At 41.2% G+C, this 22,114-nt stretch overlaps 1 protein-coding gene across 1 annotated transcript; it reads right to left on the bottom strand.

The window, feature by feature from the left end:
* Window positions 1–386: 386 nt before the first annotated feature.
* On the bottom strand, window positions 387–19,861 carry LOC107381991 (gastrula zinc finger protein XlCGF57.1). The gene is made up of 2 exons (XM_015953941.3): window positions 19,236–19,861; window positions 387–2,330 (listed from the first exon to the last, which is right to left on the bottom strand). Exons 1-2 carry the CDS (start codon window positions 19,336–19,338, stop codon window positions 832–834), a joined length of 1,602 nt encoding a protein of 533 aa, XP_015809427.3. The 5' UTR covers window positions 19,339–19,861; the 3' UTR covers window positions 387–831.
* Window positions 19,862–22,114: the final 2,253 nt, after the last annotated feature.

Consider the following 22,114-nt stretch of genomic DNA (forward strand, 5'->3'; position numbering starts at 1 on the left):
TGGAAGGATAGAGGGGAACAATCATTTTCAAGGAAGAAATGTAGTCGAAAAAAATCAAGAATGATTGTGATAGATGATTAAATGTTTGGTGAAATCAAATAGAAGAAAAGCAGCAGTAGAACTCAGCTACGATTAACAGTGAAAGTAAAAGAATTTCCACGCGCACAATATGAAGGGAACTCAAGGTGGTTTAAATATAAAGTATTAATATCATTAAATATTATTATAGACAAAGCAGTCAACAAAAAATTCTGCAAACATGGACAGCATACCAGACAACGGTGCCATCTAATAAGTTTTAAAATCTGTTTCAAAATATTGAAGTCAGGTTAGTAACAATCATTATTTAACCAATACATTTAGATTTCAAATTACGCTAATACAGATTCAGTTTTTTAATCATTTATTCAAGATGAGCAAGTAAGATTCAACCTGAACAAATATAAAAAAAAATCACATTCAGTTTAGCATGTAAAACATCAACGAACCCTGAATCTACAGCTTCAAATCTGTGTGAATTCTTCAGTATCTTAAGAAATATTCTTGATATTTACAAATGAATGGCTCTGACTGTTGTGTTTATTTGCATCTTTTGAAAAAAATAAATAAAATAAAACTTTGTCAGCAAACCTCATAACCAAACAGTGTCTATATTTTTATAGATGTGTTTAAAATTGACTTTTGGTCAATTTTTTCTCCATTGTGGATAAGTAGGTGTCCATTAAATATGGAATGATCAGTAAAAACTTGGTACCTTCATGCTATATTAATTCAACTAACACACATTCACTTGACAGAAGTAACTGAAACACCACAGGCATCATAATGGAACTATTTCTGTCCTGCGTGGACTCCTATGTGTCGGTTTAAATGCGTTTTTCGGCTAAATGCTTGTCCACAAATATCGCAGCAAAATGGTTTCTCTCCAGTGTGGGTCCTGAAATGCCTGTGTAAACTTATCTTTTGGCTAAACTTGTGCCCACAAATATCACAATCAAAAGGCTTTAGTCCTGTGTGGATTCTCTTGTGTCTGTTTAGGTTTGTCTTTTGGCTAAACTTTCTACCACAAAAATCACAATGAAACGGTTTTTGTCTGGTGTGAATTCTCATGTGCGAATTTAAATGCGTCTTTTGGCTAAATTTTTCTCCACAAACATCACAACCAAAAGGTTTCTGTCCATTGTGGATTCTCATGTGTATTTTCACATGTTTCTTATCACTAAACCTTTGGCCACAAACAATGCAATCAAATGGTTTCTGTCCTGTGTGGATTCTCATGTGTGAGTTCAAATTTGTCTTTTGGCTAAATATTTGTCCACAGACCTCACAACAAAAAGATTTTTGTCCTGTGTGGATTCTCATATGGGCATTTAAATTTGTTTTCTCACTAAAACTTCGCCCACAAACATCACAATCAAATGGTTTCTGCCCTGTGTGCTTTCTCTTATGTGAGTTTAATGTGGTTTTATCTCCAAAACTTCGCAGACAAACATCACAACTAAATGGTTTCTCCCCTGTGTGGATTCTTATGTGTCTGTTTAAAGTAGCCTTTCGGCTAAACGTTTGTCCACAAACATCACAGTCAAAGGGTTTCTGTCCTGTATGGATTCTTGTGTGTCTGTTTAAACTTGTCTTTAGGCTAAAACTTTGTTTACAAACATCACAGCTAAATGTTTTTTGTCCTGTATGGATTCTCATGTGATTGTTAAGATTTGTTTTCCTGTTGAACCTTCTACCACAGTCAGCACAAATGAAGGATTTCAGTTTTGTCTGGACTTTCTCGTGTGACTCAACATTTTTCTTCACTCCATAACATTTCTTATTAAAGCTTGTGTTGGTGGTGTTTACACCAGACTCTGAAGCACCACTCTCCTTCCAATCTTCATCATCGTTTTCAGTTTCTGACTCCGAGTCGGAGACACATTTGAGCTGATAGTCAGGATTAGTCCAGTCACTGTCATCATCCGTACCGACTCCAATCTCTGAGGAGCTGGAATCATCTTGATAATCTAGGTTTGTCTCTGCTTTATCACAGTCCTCCTCGCTGACATCTCTTCCCACGTGGTCAGGTGAACTGCTAACTGGAAGATCTCCGTCACCTTCTGAGGACACAAGATCTTCATCGTCATCCTCACTCTTCAAAGTAACCACAGTGAATGAATACCCTGTGTCATCCGTCTCCTCCTTCACACTGAGCTGCTCTTCATCCAGACTGGCCAACTGTTCTTCCTCTTCCTCCTTTATGATAAGTAGCTCTGGGTCCTGCTGGTCCACATCGGGACTCCGTTGTACTGGAGCTTCTTCTTCATTCAGCTTTATCTGCTGGACATCTGCAGGGAACACAGACATATTTTTAACTATTTCTTTTGATTCTGGTGCATTTGAGTAACACCTAGCATTACTCAGGAGGTTGGACTCGGACCAGCTGTTCACCAATTTTTTTTACAATAAAAACAGTGTTTTGTTGATAGTGGGTGTGGAATGCAGATAAATAATAATCTAGTTCATGGTCTTTTTGACCAGGGTTCGAATTGCACTACATGTGTATTTGCTTAAGCCTTCAAATGCCTTGAAACGGCCCTGGGTGTGAGATGGAGTTTTCAAGGTGATATGAATTGTATCAAATGTATACAGTGCTCAGCATAAATGAGTACACCCCATTTAAAATGTACTAATTTAATCAGGAGCTCAGTGAACAAAAAAACAGTTTCCAGAACTTTCACAAGGCTGGGTTTTATTGAACACGTGTTTGACTCCATAACATGATTAAGGTTAACTTAGATCACAAAATCTAAAATGACAACAGTGATTTTCAAGGACAGCACCAAGCCTTCTAGACATGGAATGAACAAGTTGGCGACATATTGCAACATCTATCTTATTCTATTTCTACAAGAAGAACCTCTCTTAGAGCCTGGATTCTGGATGGAGAGTGACGCCGGGGACACACCGGGAGGCGAAGCGCTCATGAAATTCAGCCGCTGCTCGCTGCTCCTCAGTTCAGACCAGACACTTGTTTCTCCGCTCAAGGCGCGCCTCGTAGTTTTTCTTTTAACCACTTGGTGTCCTCCATTTCCTCTCCGCCTTTTCTCTGCTCTTTTCCTCTACACCCCCCTACCCCTTGCTGTTTGTGTGTTTGTCCGTGCGTGTGTGAACCTCTGGTGTGAACCAGTTGTTAATAGATGGCCTACGACTTTCTGCCCCTCTGTCCTGTTTGCTCCAGTTGAAAGACACCCCAAACCACACCCCCTTCTTGTGGTCACACACACACAAGTTTGCTCTGTGTGTGTTTGTGTGGTTTTTATGCAGTGTCTGTTTACGAACACATTTGACTATAGCAGAAATGTATTTTGAAATGCTTTATTTTGTTAAATTTACCGGCCTGCCTCTTATGTCTAGGTTTGACTTCCTGCCAGAAATGACGCAGTTCACTCGCGGCTCGCGAAAAAAATAGAGCAGACACCGAAACGATCGCTGCACGGCGCGGGCTGGAGCACCGGTGCGCAGGGCTTCTGCGGCCCATGTGGTCTATAGAATAGGATAACAAGGGCGCCGAATGAAGGCGGTCCCCATTTCGCAGCATTATGCGTCGCGGCCGGTGTGTCCCCGGCGTTATGCTCAACTTGCTGCTTCAGAATTACCCACAGGTGTTGGATTGGGTTCAGATCAGGAGACATACTTGGCCATTCAATCACCTTCACCCTGTTCTTCTTCACAAATGCAACAGTAGCTTTGGATGTGTGTTTTGGATCGTTGTCGTGTTATAAAAGTACACTACAACCAAGTGATGGCAGCATCTTCTCCTTCAATCTAGAGCAGTACATTGTTGAGTTCATGACACCATCAATGAAGTGCAGCTCCCCAACACCAGCAGCACTCATGCAGCCCAAATAAGGACACTGCCACCACCATGCTTCACTGTCAGCACCATGCATTTCTCTTTAAAACCCTCACCTTTACGACGCCATACAGTTTTGAAACCATTAGTTCCAAAAACAGTGATCTTTGTCTCATCACTCCAGAGTCTTGAGTCCCAGTAGTCTTCGTCTCTTTCAGCATGGGCCCAAGCTAATCCTAGGTGTGCTTTCTGTGCATGGGCTTTAGGAGAGGCTTCCTTCGTGGAAGATACCCACGCATGTCATTCCTCTGCAGTGTACGTCGTATGGTGCCACGGGAAACTCACTCCAGTTTGGCTTTCTACTGCTTTAGCTGCAGTGAACTTGCATAGTGATTTTCTTCAACCCTTCTCATCAGAAGATGCTCCTGTCGAGATAATGTCCATGGATGACCTGGATGTCTCTGTGAGATGGTTGCACTTCCATCTTTCTTTAATGTTTGGACCACTTTTGCTACAGTATTCTGACTGATAAGTAAAGCTTTGCTGATCTGCTTGTAGCCCTCACCTTTTAGTGTAAAGAAATAATTTCCTTTCTCAGATTTTGTGACATTTCCCTTCCACGTGGAAGGGGAAGGGCTTTTCTTTGTTAAGTAACACCCTTATATAGTCACTTGACTGCTGGACACCTCTTAAATGAATCATAAGACTCACCTGTGATTGAATGCCTGTTTATTCAAATTTTGTAGTCCTATATGATAGACAGACAGACACGCAGATAGATTGATATTACATGCTTATTTGCAGGAGGAGAGTTGTATTGAAAGGGTGCATCGCACAGTAACAACAGGTGTTTCCGTGGGTCCTGCTCCAACCAGATCCATCATAATTTCCTTCTGCAGTTTCAAGGAGAAACAATATGTGCTAAATGCTGCTTGGTCTTGAAAGGATTTTCAGATTAAAGGTCAACCAATATACTTTGATGAGGATTACACCACTGACGTTTTCAAAGAAAGTGCAAAATACAGAAGCTCCAGGAGCGAAAAATTAAAACTCTTGTCTCTATCCTGCAAAACTCATGCAGTTTCTGCAAGATGCAAAGACTGACTTTTGAAAATCCTCAAAAAGCGGTGGAGGGTCTTTGGGGTAACGATGGAAGTCACATGGAAGGAAATGATTGGATTGGATCAACGCGCTGCAGGTTGCAGTTTGGCGCTCCTCATTTGGAAGGCTATCAATTATTTTTAAGGCCAGGAATCGATTTAAATTAATTAACTAATAAATCAAAAATCTGAAAAAATTAATCACAATTAATTATAATTTATTTCTGAAAAAGCAAGCAATAAACATGCAAAAATATACAAGAGGTTCATTTTATTTAGAAAGTGCATCACTTGTTGAAGTGTGTAAAATTACTGACTACTGTCTTTAACAGAGAAAACCTAAAATCAAATCCAGTTTCTGTTCAAACACATTGTTTGAAAAAGTCTATTGTGTAAACAATGAACAGGAAATAAATCTAGCGCAGTTAGCTTATGTTATTCAATGTAAATGTCATTTTCCACAGCATCAGTTGAACTAGGATTGCCAACTCCCCAAAAATTAAATAAAGGACACCTCGTTGGCATGGCCCCCAAATGCTGTGATACGGCCCTGGGTGCAGCAGAGTTTTGAAGGTGATCTGAATTGTATGGAATATATGAACATTATGAGCTTATAAATAATATTTACTTTAAAATGTTAAAACATGTAGTGGGATTAATCTACCTACATTTTCCTTTTTCAAGCTCTTTGTTTTGTTTTCTTATTTTTATCCTGTCCTGTCTGTCTCTGATCCTGCATCTGCCACAGGGAGATAAAGGATCTAGTTCTCCAGAAAAAACGCTGCCTGGCAGCGATGCGCATCAGCCATGAATAAAAGACAGAAAGTACCAAAGCAGTTATGAAGGATCATGTGTTAAATATATTTTGGTGGCGCTGCTTTGAGAATGTTGCTGTGGCCGTGCGCAAGGCGCAGATGCCGGTGGAGCGCATGAGCGCTCTTCCTCTGTTCATCTTCTCCGCTCAAAAGAATCCTCGATGGTGAGAGTCCATAATATTTTCGGGCTTAGTAAATGATAGATTAGCAATTTTGTCCAAGGGGAAATATGGAGAAATTTTGGAGAATGACTTCAGTAAATTTGGCAAGATATTCACAGATTCGACTTTTGCGGCTCAATACCTTCTAAACACAGGGATATTTAGAAACATAACATACCTCTTTGGTATATCGTGGCAAGGTAGTGAACACGCTACAACCTCGTTTCTTAAATACAGGGTACCTGCAGGTTTAAGGGAGCCAAATTTAAGAGTTTTTAAGACCTTTTTTAAGGCCACTTTGACCAAATGTAAGCTTTTTCAGCAGGGCAACAGTAGCTCAACAGGTTGAGCGGGTTGTCCAGTAATCGGAAGATTGCAGGTTCGATCCTGGTTCCTGACAGAGAATTCTGCTGTCGTTGTGTCCTTGGGCAAGACACTTAACCCACATTGCCTGCTGGTGGTGGTCGGAGGGACCGGTGGCGCCTGTGCTCGGCAGCCTCGCCTCTGTCAGTGCGCCCCAGGGCAGCTGTGGCTACATCGTAGCTCATCACCATCAGTGTGTGAATGTGTGTGTGAATGGACGAATGATACACTGTAGTATAAAGCGCTTTGGAGTCCTTACTCTGACAGGCGCTATACAAGTGAGGGTCATTTATCTTTTTTTTTTAATTAAATTTAAGCTATAATTTCCAGCTATTGCCTGGAGCCGGTGCTAACCACGCTGCGATCGTGGGATTAGCCATCCAGTTACCATTAAACTTGCACTTCCCCATGGCGCAAGCTCCCACTAGCTTAACCAGCTAATGTGCTCAACTAAAAATAGCCCCCTTTCACAACCAACTGAAGGTGTACGGTTCCGCTTACGGCAACATCGTACACAAAGAATGCTGAACACTAACTAGAAATTCACGAAAATTTTATAGAAATAAAAGAATCTTGTTTATTGGGTCTTTGGTAATTTAAGACCTTTGGAAACTGTATTTAAGGATTATTTGTCATTTTTAATGATTTTTAAGGCCTTAAATTTGGAAAAGCTAATTTAAGACTTTTTAAGACTTTTTAAGGACCTGCAGATACCCTGTAAATAAAACACTGTTCTCTGTCATGCTCTGCTCCCGACGACTTACATTGATCTCTATGGGCTGACGGAGCAAAACGAGCGCTCAGGGACCATCAGCAAATCATCACACCAGAAATGTTTCATGATAAAATATGTGAAAAAGTCCACAATTACACACTACAACCAGGGCCAGATTAACACTTTGTTGTACTCTGGGCAACAATATTAAAGGGCCCCATCATCATGACCCAAGGATCACCATAATATGGTCACATACAGAATATTTTACTGTAATATGCAGTAAATATACTCAATACTTGAATGCCTGACATCACGTAACCCCTCAGGGTAACCTTTGACCCAGCTCGTGTGGACTGACCAATGAGGAGAGGGTCTTAACTTGAGGCCCTCTCTTCATTAGTCAGTCTGCATGAGACTGACTCTCAACCGCTCTCAAATAACGTTCAAAGTCATAGGCAGCGAAGCGTCTCTGTGCAGCGCAAAAGCCCGGGTGGACAGTTTGTTTAATATAGGGTGACCATTTTTCCATTTCCAAAAAAGAGGACAGGGGATCTGTGCCTGTGATGTCACACTATGGCAACGCCACACAATCCACGTTGGGACCCATTTTTTGTAAGAACTAAATTATGATCAGATTCTGCCAATAAAAGGGCTCCAAAACAATTCATATGTAAATATTTTGCATATTTACTGCAAAATCTCATTTTTCTGCTTTAGTGCTGCAACAAGGTTTTATTAATAATAAATTATTATACCTTTTGTTTTACTACAGCATCGGTACACTTCCTGTGCACAGATTATCAAGGATGCTTGTTTCAGCTGTGAGATTAGACGATAGGATCAATGAAAAAATAACTAGTCACACACTCCATGTAAACTTTCAGAGAATCCACAAATAGTGGCTTTCAAATGGTTTTGTTACTTTTTGCAAGTTTAGAAAAGAAGCAGATGAGACAGCATGTCTGATAATTTAGTTTTTCATCTGATAATATTAGAACATGTCAGTGATGTATGAGGGGCTTTTATAAACACCGTATAACTAATACTCCTGGAGAGGGTATGAATTACACAGAGGCTTCTGGGGAGCCCAGTTATGGGGGGTGGGTGCATTCACTTAGCCTTGGCCCCCAAAATGTCTTGAAACGGCCCTGGGTGTGTGACTGAGTTTTGAAGGTGATCTGAATTGTATCAAATGTATAAATATTACCCGTGTGTAACTTATTGTTTTATACAGGTAAAAACGTGTAGTGGAGATAAATCTACCTACATTTTACTTTTCAACACTTTGTTTTGTTTTCTTGTTTTTATTTAACTATTTCCTGTCCTATCCGTCTCTCTTCTTCCTGCATCTCCTCTAAACTCTCCAGAAAAACTGCTGCCTGGATTCTTACTTTTTCACCTCATCGGTTACTTTTGAGCAGATCAAAGGGATCTCCTGACCGTAAAGTGGAGAGCGCGATTCGATGCTACGTCAGTGAGGTGAAATCACCGCAGCACAGGTGAAGAGCTCCGCAGTAGCAGAGCGCTTCAGGCACAAATAAGACAGAAAATAGAGAACATGTGTGGACATGAACGATCGTGTGCTAATTATAGTTTTTTGGTTGCGCCACTTTGAGAATGGACCGTGTGCTGGACGCAGCAGCCTGGAGCGCTGCGCAGCAACGATCAGCGCTCTGCTGCTCTCTGTGCTCTCTGCTCAAAAGAGTCCATAAATAATGTAATATAGGTACATCCGGCTCCCCTGGATGTGTAGGATATCCAGCTCCCCCATAATTCGATCCCTGCTTCTGGATGAAAAACCGGACATTTTCATCAAAACAAGAGCCCCCAGTCCGGACGCCCCGGACAAAGAGTGAAAAGTGGACATGTCCTGGGGAAACAGGATGGTCACCCTAGTTTAAAATAAAGCGGGAGGTTACAGATAGGCCAACAGTATTTTGCTCATACCCTTGCTGCCTTGGGCCCTTAAGAGTTCGTGGGCCCTGGGCAATTGCCCAGTTGCCCATATGGTTAATCCAGCCTTGCACTGCACACACGCTGATCACACTACACTATTTAGTTTAATCCAGATATACAGTTTTGATTTAGTGTGAAACTTTTAATATAAATTGCAAAAGCTCCTCCATTTGAAACTATAGTGACACCAAATTCACACAGAAAATCACAACTTTGATGCTGATCATACTACACATTTAATTTTATTAGAGAAAATGCTACACTTTTCTGTTTTTTTTCCTCTGACTTTGGGTGATATTTTAAAACGTACAAATTAAATAACTCCTTTATTGTAAACTCTGTTGACACAAAATCATGCCTGCTGGTAAACACTTATGTTCTACTTACTATAATCTTACTTTTTCTTCCAAATACTTATATGATTTTATATAATTTCTTAAAAATGAGGAATTTCAATAGCTCCTACACTGTAAACTCTGCTGACACAAAATCATGCCTGCTGATCAACACTAACATGCACTACATACTACGTTGATTTTTGGTAAAAAAAATAATAATTCCCTGATTTTTCAGGAATTTTTTTAAACTTTGTAATTTGAATTGCCCCTACACTGCAAACTAGTGATGTAAAATCATGCCTGCTGGTCAATACTTATCTGCTCTCAATACTACAACCTTAAACTTTTGGGGGGAAAAATTTCCCTGAGTTTTTGTGAAATTTTAAAATATTCTCATTTCAATAGGTCCTACACTGTAAACTCTGTTGATACAAAATCATGCATGCTGGTCAATACATAGCTCCTCTTAATACTACAAACCTTACTTTTAGGAAAAAATACTTCTGACTTTTTTGTGATTTTTTTAAGTATTCTAATTTGAATAGGTCCTACACTGTAAACTCTGTTGACACAAAAACATGCATGCTGGTCAATACTTAGCTCCTCTACATAATACTAACTTTACTTGTGGCAAAAAATACTTCTGCGATTTCTCATGATTTTTCAATACATTATAATTTCTATAGCTCCTACAATGTATATACTCCATACACAAATGGCCAGTGCTGATCAGCCCTCATTGAAAGTCTTCTTTCAAAATATAAAAAAAATGTAACACTCCAGAATTATTTTTTATCTTGGATCATTAACACAATGAGGTGAAATAACTCTCAAAACAATGCACCTGCTCACTTTTGCTTATGTATGTTTTCAAACAACATATCAGATATAAAATATATAAACCCAAAAGGCACTTTGAAAAATATATTAACTATTCATATTAGGGCTGCACGATATTAGGAAAACCTGCGATATTCGATAACAGTGCATAATATTGCAATATCGATATTACTCGCGATAAAATGAACAAATACTAAAGTATGCAGTGTTGATGTCGTCTGGCATGTGACGTCTGCTCTGGGTTTAAAGCAAACAAAAACTAGTGCATGAATTCCATTACAACATAACATTTTATAGAAAAAATATGCAGCTGCACCTGCTACTGTATTAGCAGCAAAACATCAAACTGCATGCATGCAGTTCCTCAGTGACTTTAAAACATCACCTCCACCATAAAACTTTTTCTGATGCTTCAAATACAGAAAAACATCCGTTACCAGGGTTTTTTGAATAAATAAAAAAAATCTGAAAGTAAGTTTCTCTCTCTCTCGTCTCTCGTCTTCCTCCGCTTATCCGGGTCCGGGTCGCGGGGGCAGCATCCCAACTAGGGAGCTCCAGGCCGTCCTCTCCCCGGCCTTGTCCACCAGCTCCTCCGGCAGGACCCCAAGGCGTTCCTGGACCAGATTGGAGATGTAACCTCTCCAACGTGTCCTGGGTCGACCCGGGGGCCTTCTGCCGGCAGGACATGCCCGAAACACCTCCCCGGGGAGGCGTCCAGGAGGCATCCTGACCAGATGCCCAAACCACCTCAACTGGCTCCTTTCGATCCGGAGGAGCAGCGGTTCTACTCCGAGTCCCTCCCGAATGTCCGAGCTCCTCACCCTATCTCTAAGGCTGAGCCCGGCCACCCTACGGAGGAAACTCATTTCGGCCGCTTGTATCCGCGATCTCGTTCTTTCGGTCATTACCCAAAGCTCATGACCATAGGTGAGGATTGGGACGTAGATCGACCGGTAAATCGAGAGCCTGGCTTTCTGGCTCAGCTCCCTCTTCCCCACGACAGATCGGCTCAGCGTCCGCATCACTGCAGACGCCGAACCAATCCGCCTGTCGATCTCCCGATCCCTCCTACCCTCACTCGTGAACAAGACCCCGAGATACTTAAACTCCTCCACTTGAGGTAGGACCTCTCCCCCGACCCGGAGGTGGCAAGCCACCCTTTTCCGGTCGAGAACCATGGTCTCAGATTTGGAGGTGCTGATCCTCATCCCAGCCGCTTCACATTCGGCCGCGAACCTACCCAGCAAGAGCTGAAGGTCAGAGCTGGATGAAGCTAGGAGGACCACATCATCCGCAAAAAGCAGAGACGAGATTCTCCTGCCACCAAACTCGACACACTCCACACCACGGCTGCGTCTAGAAATTCTGTCCATAAAAGTGATGAACAGAACCGGTGACAAAGGGCAGCCCTGGCGGAGTCCAACCCTCACTGGGAAAAGGTCCGACTTACTACCGGCTATGCGGACCAAACTCACGCTCCTCTGGTAAAGGGACTGGATGGCCCTTAACAGAAAGCCACCCACCCCATACTCCTGGAGCGTCCCCCACAGTAAGTTTAAATGATAAATACTAGTTAACATCACTTAAATGCAACAGCAAATTCTCTCATTGCTACTGAACATTTTCTCCACTTATGTGGTTATGATATAAGGCTGTTGCTGTAATTGGGAAGTGAACTGTGCTGCGCCAAACTAGGAGAATATTAAGATTTTCTGAGGGAAAGAGAAAAACAATTGTCGACCTTTCAGAAGAGGAACTGGCAAAAAACTACATGGAAAATATGTGAAAACGTTTGGTTTTAACCCCAAATTGAACAAGTTTACCTAGATCTTAAAAAGCAGCTCAGATGATGAAACTGCAACTATGATTCTGATAACAAGCTAACAAATTGAACTAGCTCCTCTAAGATAACCGGCTAGCAGAGCTTCTGACTGACAGTTTATGTGCAGCAGCAAATCAACTATCCTGATTAACAAGGTTATAAACGCTCATAAATGAAAAATCACTTTGATGTGTGGGGGAACTTTTCCAGGCCCTCTTTAGCAGGGTGGGACTGGGAGGAGAGTGCTGTAGCCTTTTAACTGGAAGCTAACCGGAGCCTGGGGCTAACGGTGGGTTGATTCACCGGCACGTGTCGGAGTCAGCCTGGTTATTATCAGCTGCTTAACGACAGCGAGCGGACTCACGTTCACGTTTGAAAGCAGCGCCGATTCCAGAAACCTCAGCACAAAGTGCGTTCGTTAACCTGAGCCAGCATGACGAACAAGGGAAGCGAGCAGCCGCGGAAGCGGGGGCGGAGCGGCAGCGGAGATAGTGGAATTTTGGGGTAAGGGTCTACAAAGGGGGTGGGCGTATTACATGAACGGACCCATCTGATTGGCCGCATATCAGAAGGGCTACAATTGATTGGTCAAATAATACTTCCGCGTAAAAAACAGCTGGTTTACAAAAAGTTGATGGATGACACGGATGGAAATGTTGAACCAAACATTTATCGCCGTTTTTGACTTGCTTAGCGATGGGCCTATTGCACGTCCTGTTATCCTGATGGCAATAATTTTTCTATATATTGTGGAGCCCCAATCACGATTATTGTGACTGAAATTGAGATCTCGATTATTTAAGACGATTTTTCAATTAATGTTGATTTTATTTGTTTTTATTCGGTCATAAAATTGCTCAGGGCACAATCAGGACAAAAATAAATAAGAAACAAGATGATCACTAAAATAACTCCTGATTCCTAGTATAAAAAGACCAATATACTTATAGTTTATGACCCAAGGGCTATAGACCTTGGTTTAACTAATTTAAGTCTAACAGTACAGACCCAAATACCAACTGACAGCAAGAATTATACAGTGGCATTTATAACAAATAAATGCAAATAAATTGATGATCACAAAATTTTGCATAATATGTATTTAGTTATGTCAATGTGCTGTAGGAGAGTGCACTAGCACCGTGTCCTCAGTCTCATAGAGATTAGTTATTTATCAGTGTGAGGAACTTATTTCTACCTTATTTTTAAACTATTTATTTACTGGTCCATCAGTTAATGTAATAATTGTCCCAACCACAGCAATTAAGTTTGACTATAGTAATGTTGCTATTCCACATGTTACACCTGAGGTCTGCTCACAGAACATGATTCCAGCATCTTTTAGATCTTAAATAAAGAATTATGTCTATATTTATTGAAGAAACATTATGTTAAAAGTACTGAACGCTGTGTAGACATTTCATCTGTTTATTGAAGGTCTTATAAATGTCTTTAAATATGAGTTATTTTTGCTGATGTGTCAGTTGATAGCTCTCATTTTTGTTCTCCCAATTAAACATTAGTCTTGTCATATAATTTAATATTATCTTTTAGCAATTACTTATTGTCTAATTTGTTCATTCATTGTTTTAGTCAATAAATATCATGGACTATTTAATTCTTTAATAACTAAAATTGGAGTGGTGGTGTGCTGTTTATTTTTTCATTAAAGAAATCATTTTAACAATGCATAATCAGTTTGCCTAAGTATGTAGAGGAGCTACGTGTTGACCAGCATGCATGATTTTGTGTCAACAGAGTTTACAGTGTAGGAGCTATTGAAATCTCTTAGTTTGAAAGAAATCACCAAAATCAGAGACGTACAAAAAAATAAATAAATATAAGGTGCAGACTGTAGATGTAAGTGCTAAGTATTTGGCATTATTTTGGTGTCACTAGCATTTTTAATGTAGGAAATATAAATAATTATATGGTATAAAAATAACTATCCAATAATAATGTGCTGTGTGATTTTGGTGCATTTTAAAATGGAGCAGATATCTAAATTAGCAACTTAGAAAAATTAAAATACAAAAAAATAAAAACGTGTTACTGGATTACAATAACCACTGTAGGATGAACAAGTGTAGTAGTAGTGTTATATTTTTAGAATTTGGTGACACTGCAGTGTACAGGGGTGATATTCTTTAATATTTTATCAAGGGCTGTTTCTGGGTAGTCTATTTTCAGACGGTCCCTGAGTACTCGCCCGACAGGTTCACGGTCTCATAGAGCACAATTTAGCGGTCTCATAGAGCACAATTTAGCGGTCTCATAGAGCACAATTTAGCGGTCTCATAGAGCACAATTTAGCGGTCTCATAGAGCACAATTTAGCTCGTCGGGAACTGAGGGCAGTGTTTTTTGAAAGAAACGAGGTTGTAGCTTGTTCACTGCCTTGCCACGATACCAAAGAGGTATGTTATGTTTCTAAATACCCCTGTGTTCAGAAGGTATTGAGCCGCAAAAGTCGAATCTGTGAATATCTTGCTAACTTTACTGAAGTGGGAGAATGGTGGCTCCAGGTTGGAGGCATGGTCAAATCAATTGCGTAATTTACTTTTAATACGTTAAAATAACAAAATTAATGCTAATAATTAACGCGCTAATTTTCCCAGCCCTAATCATTTTACTTTAATCAGAACAATAAGAGTGGAGGGGGGTGGCTCTGTTTATTGACAGTAAGCTGAAATGTAAAACAATTAAGTGTATGACTACAGTTACAGACGATTTATTGGAATGTTTAACTATGGAAATTGAAATGAAGAATCAGAGGAACATTATTGTCACTTGTATATACAGATCCCCAAGCTCCAGCATTACAGCATTTAATAATAAATTGGAACAACTATTAGTCAGGATGAGTGAAAATAAAGTTTATAATTTGTGGGGACTTTAACATAAATTTCTTGAATGCATTTAATCATAAAGGAAGTCAAACATAGCGTATGTTAGAAATAGAGTTAGCAAAAATATTGCAGTTTTGAGTAAAGTTCAGTCTATGCTAAATTATAAGTCAATGAGAATAGTATATTGTTCCTTTATTTTCCTATATCTGATGTATTGTTTGGCAGGGCTGCCAGCTCTCAGTCAACAAGATAAAACATCCGTGCAAAACTCTCTACTCCAAGACATCATTGCTTGGGATCCCTCTGCACCATGAAAATCGACTTCCAGCTCTACTCCTGACCCATTTTCATATTGGTCAGAGGTTGTGGTAGGTGTCCGTAGGACAGCCCCTGTGGTTATTCTGTATCCTAAAAGGATTTCTTGTTTTATCTAAAGTGATTTAATAATGTCTTGACTGCTTTACAGTAATGAATGAATAAACATAAATGTTTATTCTTGAAATGCCTCTTGAATACACCAAATGAGTCTACTTGTTGTGACTTGTTGGATAGTTTCCCTGTTTTGACTTATCTGTACTTACCCCTCCTTTCCACCGGAGCCGTGACGGAGCCGTCAGCAGCACGTTACTGCAGCAGCACATCATAGCTGCTAATAGGAGTTGCTGTGGTCAACAGAACCTTTTCCACCGGAGCCGTCAGCGGCCGTCAGCAGCGCGAGTCGGCCGCGTCTCAGGAGCAGCATGTCGCGGCCCTTTTACGCGCCGGTTCTATTTTCTACGCGGCATGCCTCTGGAACGGGTCAAGTTCGACATTTTCGGGGAAGGAAAGACAGGAAATCGGACGCGGAAACTGAGCGAAGCTTCCCGAGATTTTCAGAATAAAGAAATGTACGGCCTTCCGGTTGCTTTACTTTAAAAAAAAAGTTACTAACTGCGTGGCCCCGTGAGAATTTGTCACCTAGCTAGCGGTCTCCTTTGTTTTTCCATAATGGACAAACAAAGCTTGTTTGTTGTTGTGTTTACTGAAGAAGTCACGCGTGATTTTGCTAATGTCGTGTGACTTCGTGCTCCGTCGGTGACTGCTGCTCCCCTGCTGCTTCGCGTCTCGTGGGAAGGGCCAAGCAGCAGCAGCAGCAGCAGCATTCGCGAGCAAGACGTGCTGCTACAGTAACTTGCTGCTGACGGCTCTGGTGGAAAGGAGGAGTTAAGTGTTACAATTTCTTTTTCAATACATCTATTTCAATTTAGCTGTTTAATATGTGCTTTTATTGTTTTTTTAATCTTTGTTTTATTGTTTTTAGTTTGTTTTATTTGCCTAAGCAGCGCTTTGGACAGTTCGCATGCTGTATTTGAAATGTTCTATACAAATGAAATGTTTATGTTTTTGTTTTAATTTATGTATTTAGCAGACACTTTTGTCCAAAGCGACTTACAAGTGATAATCGGCATGTTGCCCTTGAGGCTAACAACATTTTTATTTGACTTTAAACTGGTCATGCTCCAAATATGCAAATTTACACTGTAAAATAAAGTGATTCTAAAACTGTAAACAGAAGCAATCTTTTGACCAAAAGGCAACATTTATTTTTGCTTACCTTGTAAAATATAACAAATCTGTAGTTACCTAACAGTAGCTTTGGAAGTAATACGGTCAAATACTTTTCAAGTATGTGCAGATACAAGTTACATGAGTAATCCTGAGTATTCATTTATCAACTTAGAAAATAAATATGAGAATATCTCAAATTTCTGAGTATGGAAAAAATTACATTCAAGTGCGCTCTTATCAGCAGATTCAAACATAAATCATCTCAGTTTATGGGACCACAAAAGTAAACAGAGTACTGACTCTTCTAACAAAGATCAAAAAAGTGCATCTCAAACCTGTAACATGCCAAATATTTGAGTTCTTGGAATCGATTCTAAACATTTGTGAATCGATTCTGAATTTTTATAAATAAGAATCCTGATTCAGACTTGAATCGATTTTTTTCAGCACCTCTAGTAAATTCAGCTTTAATAATTTTCATTCTATACAAAATCTGCAGATTTTAGAAGCATTAATTTCAGTATATCAGTATCGGAAAATATTGGTTATAAGCCATAACAGTGATCTTAATATCGGATATCGGTATTGGCCCGAAAATGTAATATCGGTGCATCACTATTAAATTTCCATCCTATGGGAAATCAAACCAGATATTTCAGTGGAATAATTTTTGTGGCTTAAGAACCATCCTTTATCAGAATCTGTCACACCCTGTCCTGTCTCCCCATTCTGTTCAGTCCTGTGTCCATGTTCATTGCTCCCACCTGCCTCTCGTCTCCCAATCACCCAAGGTCCCAGCTCCTCCTGTATTTAAACCCTGTTAGTCCATTTTGTCTGGTTGGTTCATTGTTTCGTTGTCCAGCGTGTGTTCATCATTAAAGGCTCTTACTCGTTCTGGTTTGTCTGCCTGCCTGCTTCCCTCACCCGCATGTGGATCCTTGCCACCGCTACACTCACCGGCACGCGATGACAGAATGAGCCAACCCGCTAAAGGATCCAGCGGGGAGATTCTCCCCTGGGAGTGTTTGCTCCAATTCCTGACCACCAACCACCGGCCGGCTTCTCCTCCTCCGGCGTCGCCTCGCTGCATACTTTGCCGCCGAACTTCAGCCTCGGCGGTCCTCTCCACCCTTCCGAAGCCGGATGGAGACTTGGACGGGGAGGCGCAGATGGACCGCTCCTGTTATGTGGGCACCAGACTGGCTGTGTGCTCCCCCGGAGTTGGCCCACGGTGTTGGGAAGGATGCCGGGCTCCGCCGTCACCCCTTGTCCCGGCTCGGCGCGCCAGCTTGGACCCGCCCCCAGTCAGACCAGCAGTCCCATCTCCGGTCCAATCAGCGCCTCCGTCATCAGCAGGCGGAGGAACCACGCCTACAGCCCAGCTGACAGAGCTCGCCGGTCTCCAGGCGGAGCTTGGCCGGATCCGTCAGCTCGTCAGCCTCCAGGAGTCCCAGCTAGGCACCCTATCCTCCCCGAATCACCAGGAGAAGGTGTCGGTCCAGTCAGCAGCTCCCTCATCTCCAGGCCAAAGGATCGAGCCCGCAGTCCACTCAGCAGAGCTCGCCGGTCTCCGAGCTGAGCTGGCCCAACTCCATCAGAGCCTCAGTCTCCAGGAGTTCCAGCTGGACACTCTATCCTCCCTGCTAGAGCACAGCATGGGCCTAAAATCTGAGCCCGTGTCCGGCCCGGCCCGAGGGGGTGGAGCCCCAGCCCGACCCGGTCCGAAAAGGTTTTCAGGATTCTCTGGCCCGACCCAAGCCAGACTGTTTTTTAACCAACTAAATTAAAACAAAGTGCATCAATCCTGACCAATCCTGCCCCCTCTGGCCAAAAGCGTAATGGCAGCTTCAATAGGAGGCTCGTGCACGAGGAGCGCATGCTGTACGTGCACACTCTTTAACAAAAATAACAGCTGAGATGAAGCTCTGAGGGCTGACAGTCCCTTGTGTGTGTTTGTGTGTGTGTGTGTGTGTGTGTGTGTGTGTGTGTGTGTGTGTCCCGGAGGACAGAGGACAGGAGAACACGCAGCTAATTAATTAAATAATTTGGTTCCGTACTTTTCTCTTCAGCACAGCCGACAAAGGTTTATGATGGGTCAGTCCTCCTGCATGCTCAGATAATTCCCTTCCCTTGCTTGAAAACTAGTTCCAAAATGACAGTTGAACCCACATCTTTTTTATCTGTGAATTCAATGCAGTTCGGCGAGTCTCAAATAAAAATTTGGGCATCTTACTGTAAAAAAAATAAACATTAATGTAAAAAAGAAATTCTGAAACAACCATGTCCTTATCCAGAACCGAACCCGGGTCTTCTGCACAAAAGCCCAAAGTTTTTCTAGGCTAGCTAAATCGCCAGTGGCATCTGTTGTATCTGTAACATTTATATCTTGATCACAGCTGAAACAACATTCAAAGAACGGTTCGGAGGACTATGCCTGAGCGTGAACGCGCATGAAGCAGCCTGCTCAACCCAGGCAGCTCTCTTTTTCTGTGATTTTACAGAAAAATAGGCAATCACAATAAAAATGCCAGGGCTCATTCTACAGGACCAGGGCATCGCAGGAGAATGAATTAAGAAGAAATTTATTATTTCCATACATGTTTTGGCTGTCAAACTTCCATAATGCCCCTTTAACAAAACTCGGTGAAGTAAATCTCACCCTCATTAATAAATCAACAGAAAACAGTTTGGATTGCCGAGTTTATAAGTTGTACTTGAATGCACCGAGAAGCCAAATTCCTTATACATAGGTGACCGTAATTACACGTGAAGAACGATGTGTCCATTCTCTCACCAGTGACAGACGGTGCATCAATCTGCTATCTGAAAACTACATTAAGGGTAACTGTTATAATTTCATTTGATAGCAGGAATGAAAATATACACACCTGTTTCTTGCAGCCGAACTCGTGAGCTAAACATAGAACCTAAGAGTTTTTTTTGTTGCTCATTTTCCATTAAAAACGACTCTTGTTCGTGATCTGTAGGCATTTTCCCCAAAGCGTTACCAGGAAGCGTTAGCTTCCTGCCATCAAAAATGTTCCTGTAATTGTTACTGAACTGCGGAAACTGATTGCAAATCCAGATAAATGTGGACTTTTCTTTTAATGTTATTCAAAATTTAAAATTAGCTTCAAAATTGAGATTTCTAGCTGCTTGCGTCTTCGAAGGATAAACTTCCGGTCCGACTCTTCTTCTGCTGTGTGACGGTCTCATCGTCGCCTCCACGTGTTTACAATAGGAACTACAGCGAGCATCAGTGTCGGCGCACATGTCCAAGGTTGTAGTAGCAGGGTCTGTTTCTGATAAACTTAGAAAGATGTTTCCATATATTCAGCATGTTTAATCCCTTACGGCAGTAGTTTTAAATGTTTACAGTTTAAATAAGAGACAACTTTTAAAACTGCTTGGAACTAGACAACTTTGACAACAGTTTTGGTTTAAAAACTGACTTTATAGAAATGATATTTATAATGGGCAAAATGCAAATAAATTGAGTTTATGTTTTAAGATCTCAAACAAAAACAATATCAGAAAAAATAGGTAATTTAAATACAAAAATAAAGGAGCCTTGGTCATCGTTTGCTAGGAGGAAAATTATATATTTACCCATTTGACTCAACTGGTGCAAAGGACTAAGCAATAATCAAACTAAGAAAAACCACCAGATTCACATCAGACATTTTAAGCTTCAGTGTTAAATATTGACCGAGAGCAAATAATCAAATTTCTTTCAGATAATTATAGTTCATTTCAAGGCAGTCAAACTATTAACTGTACCTACTTAAAACCTGGATGGCTGGGAGCTTTCTACAGCTGAATGAAGATAAGACTGAGATCCTCATCTGTGCCCCAGACAAGCTGGTTCCCAAAGTCAGAGACTCTCTTGGTCAGCTTGCTTCTCACACCAAACCTTCTGTCAGGAATCTTGGTGTGACCTTTGACCCAGCTCTCACCCTGGATTCTCATGTCAGTTCTCTTGTTCGCTCTTCCTTATTCCATCTCAGGAACGTTGCTAAGCTGAGTCCCATTCTGTCTCGCTCTGAACTTGAGACAGTTCTCCACTCCTTCATCTCCTCACGCTTAGACTACTGTAACTCTCTTTTCACGTGTCTGAGCAGAACCTCCCTGAACCGTCTACAGGTGGTTCAGAATGCCTGTGCTCGGCTTCTGACCAAGTCCTCCAAACACACCCACATCACCCTGCTTCTCCTCCAGCTTCACTGGCTGCCAGTCAACTTCAGGGTTCATTTCAAGATCCTGGTTCTGGTCTATAGGGCCTTACATGGACAAGCACCATCTTACATTGGTGATCTTCTCAGTCAGTGGCGGCTCCAGAATTTTTTTCCTAAAGGTGCTATGAAGGAGCTAGTCTTTTTATTGAGGGTGCTATAAAGGAAGTGGTCATGCATACCTATTGTTCTCTAAGACACCTTCAACACTAGCAGATACACATGCGTGCACAAAACCTCAACAACTCCTGAAACAATCATTAATATACATCATAAACATATGAACAATCGCTGACTTTTCCATGAAATCATAAACACATACAGCCACACAGAAAACCATCTATAGTTTTGCAAGGTTAGCTAACGTTAGTGTTAGCATTTCCAGTGGCAAACCCCTCGACTGCTGCGGCGGTTGACTCTCTTCATCCAGATCCGTAGGTTTTTGTGGGTCTGAGATTATTTCCAAAGATTCATTCGTTTTTGACTGAAAAAGTGAAAATTTGGGCAACAAAAACCGATCCATTTTACCACTAGCTCTACCTTTCACTCATTTGCAGGTGGAAAATGGGGTCAAAGGTTAACATCAATTTCCTGTTTTGATTTAAAGGGACTTTACGGAGTTTTGAATTTTTATGCTCGCAATTGCCCCCCTCAGGCCAAAAGCGAAACAGCAGCTTCAATAGGAGGCTCGTGCATGAGGCACACATGCCGTACGTGCACATTCCTTAACGAAAATAACAGCTGAGATGAAGCTCTGAGAGCTGACAGTCCCTTGTGTGTGTGTGTGTGGCCGGAGGACAGGAGAACGCACAACTAATTAATTAAATAATTTGGTTCTGTACCTTTCTCTTCAGCACAGCCGACAAAGGTTTAAGATGGGTCAGTCCTCCAGCTCAGATCATTCCCTTCCCTTGCTTGAAAAATTGTTCCAAAATGAAAGTTGAACCCACATCTTTTTTATCTGTGAATTCAATGCCGTTCGGCGAGTCTCAAATAAAAATTTGGGCATCTTACTGTAAAAAAATATACCATTAATGTAAAAAAGAAACTCTAAAACAACCATGTTTACATCCAGATTGAACCTTGGTCTTCTGCACGACAGCCTGTAATCTTACAAGGTGAGCTAAACCACCAGTGGCATCTTCTGTATCTGTAACATTTATATCCTTGATGACAGCTGAAACAACGTGCAAAGAACGGTTCGGGGGGCTATGCCTGAGCGTGAAGGCGCATGAAGCAGCTTGCTCGACCCGAGCAGCTCTCTTTTTCTGTGATTTTACAGAAAAAGAGGCAATCACAGTAAAAATGCCAGGGCTCATTCTACAGGACCAGGGCATCGCAGGAGAATGTATGAAGAAGAAATTTATTATTTCTATACATGTTTTGGCCGTCAAACTTCCATAATGCCCCTTTAAGTTTTTACTATCTATATGATAAATTTACTGATTATTTTTGTTTTGTATGTTAAATATTATCACATCCACACGTTAAATTAAAATTAAATTGTAAAAAATAAAAAATCTAAAATCTACTTG

Source organism: Nothobranchius furzeri, chromosome 9, assembly GCF_043380555.1.
Source record: "Nothobranchius furzeri strain GRZ-AD chromosome 9, NfurGRZ-RIMD1, whole genome shotgun sequence".
Lineage (NCBI taxonomy): Eukaryota > Metazoa > Chordata > Actinopteri > Cyprinodontiformes > Nothobranchiidae > Nothobranchius > Nothobranchius furzeri.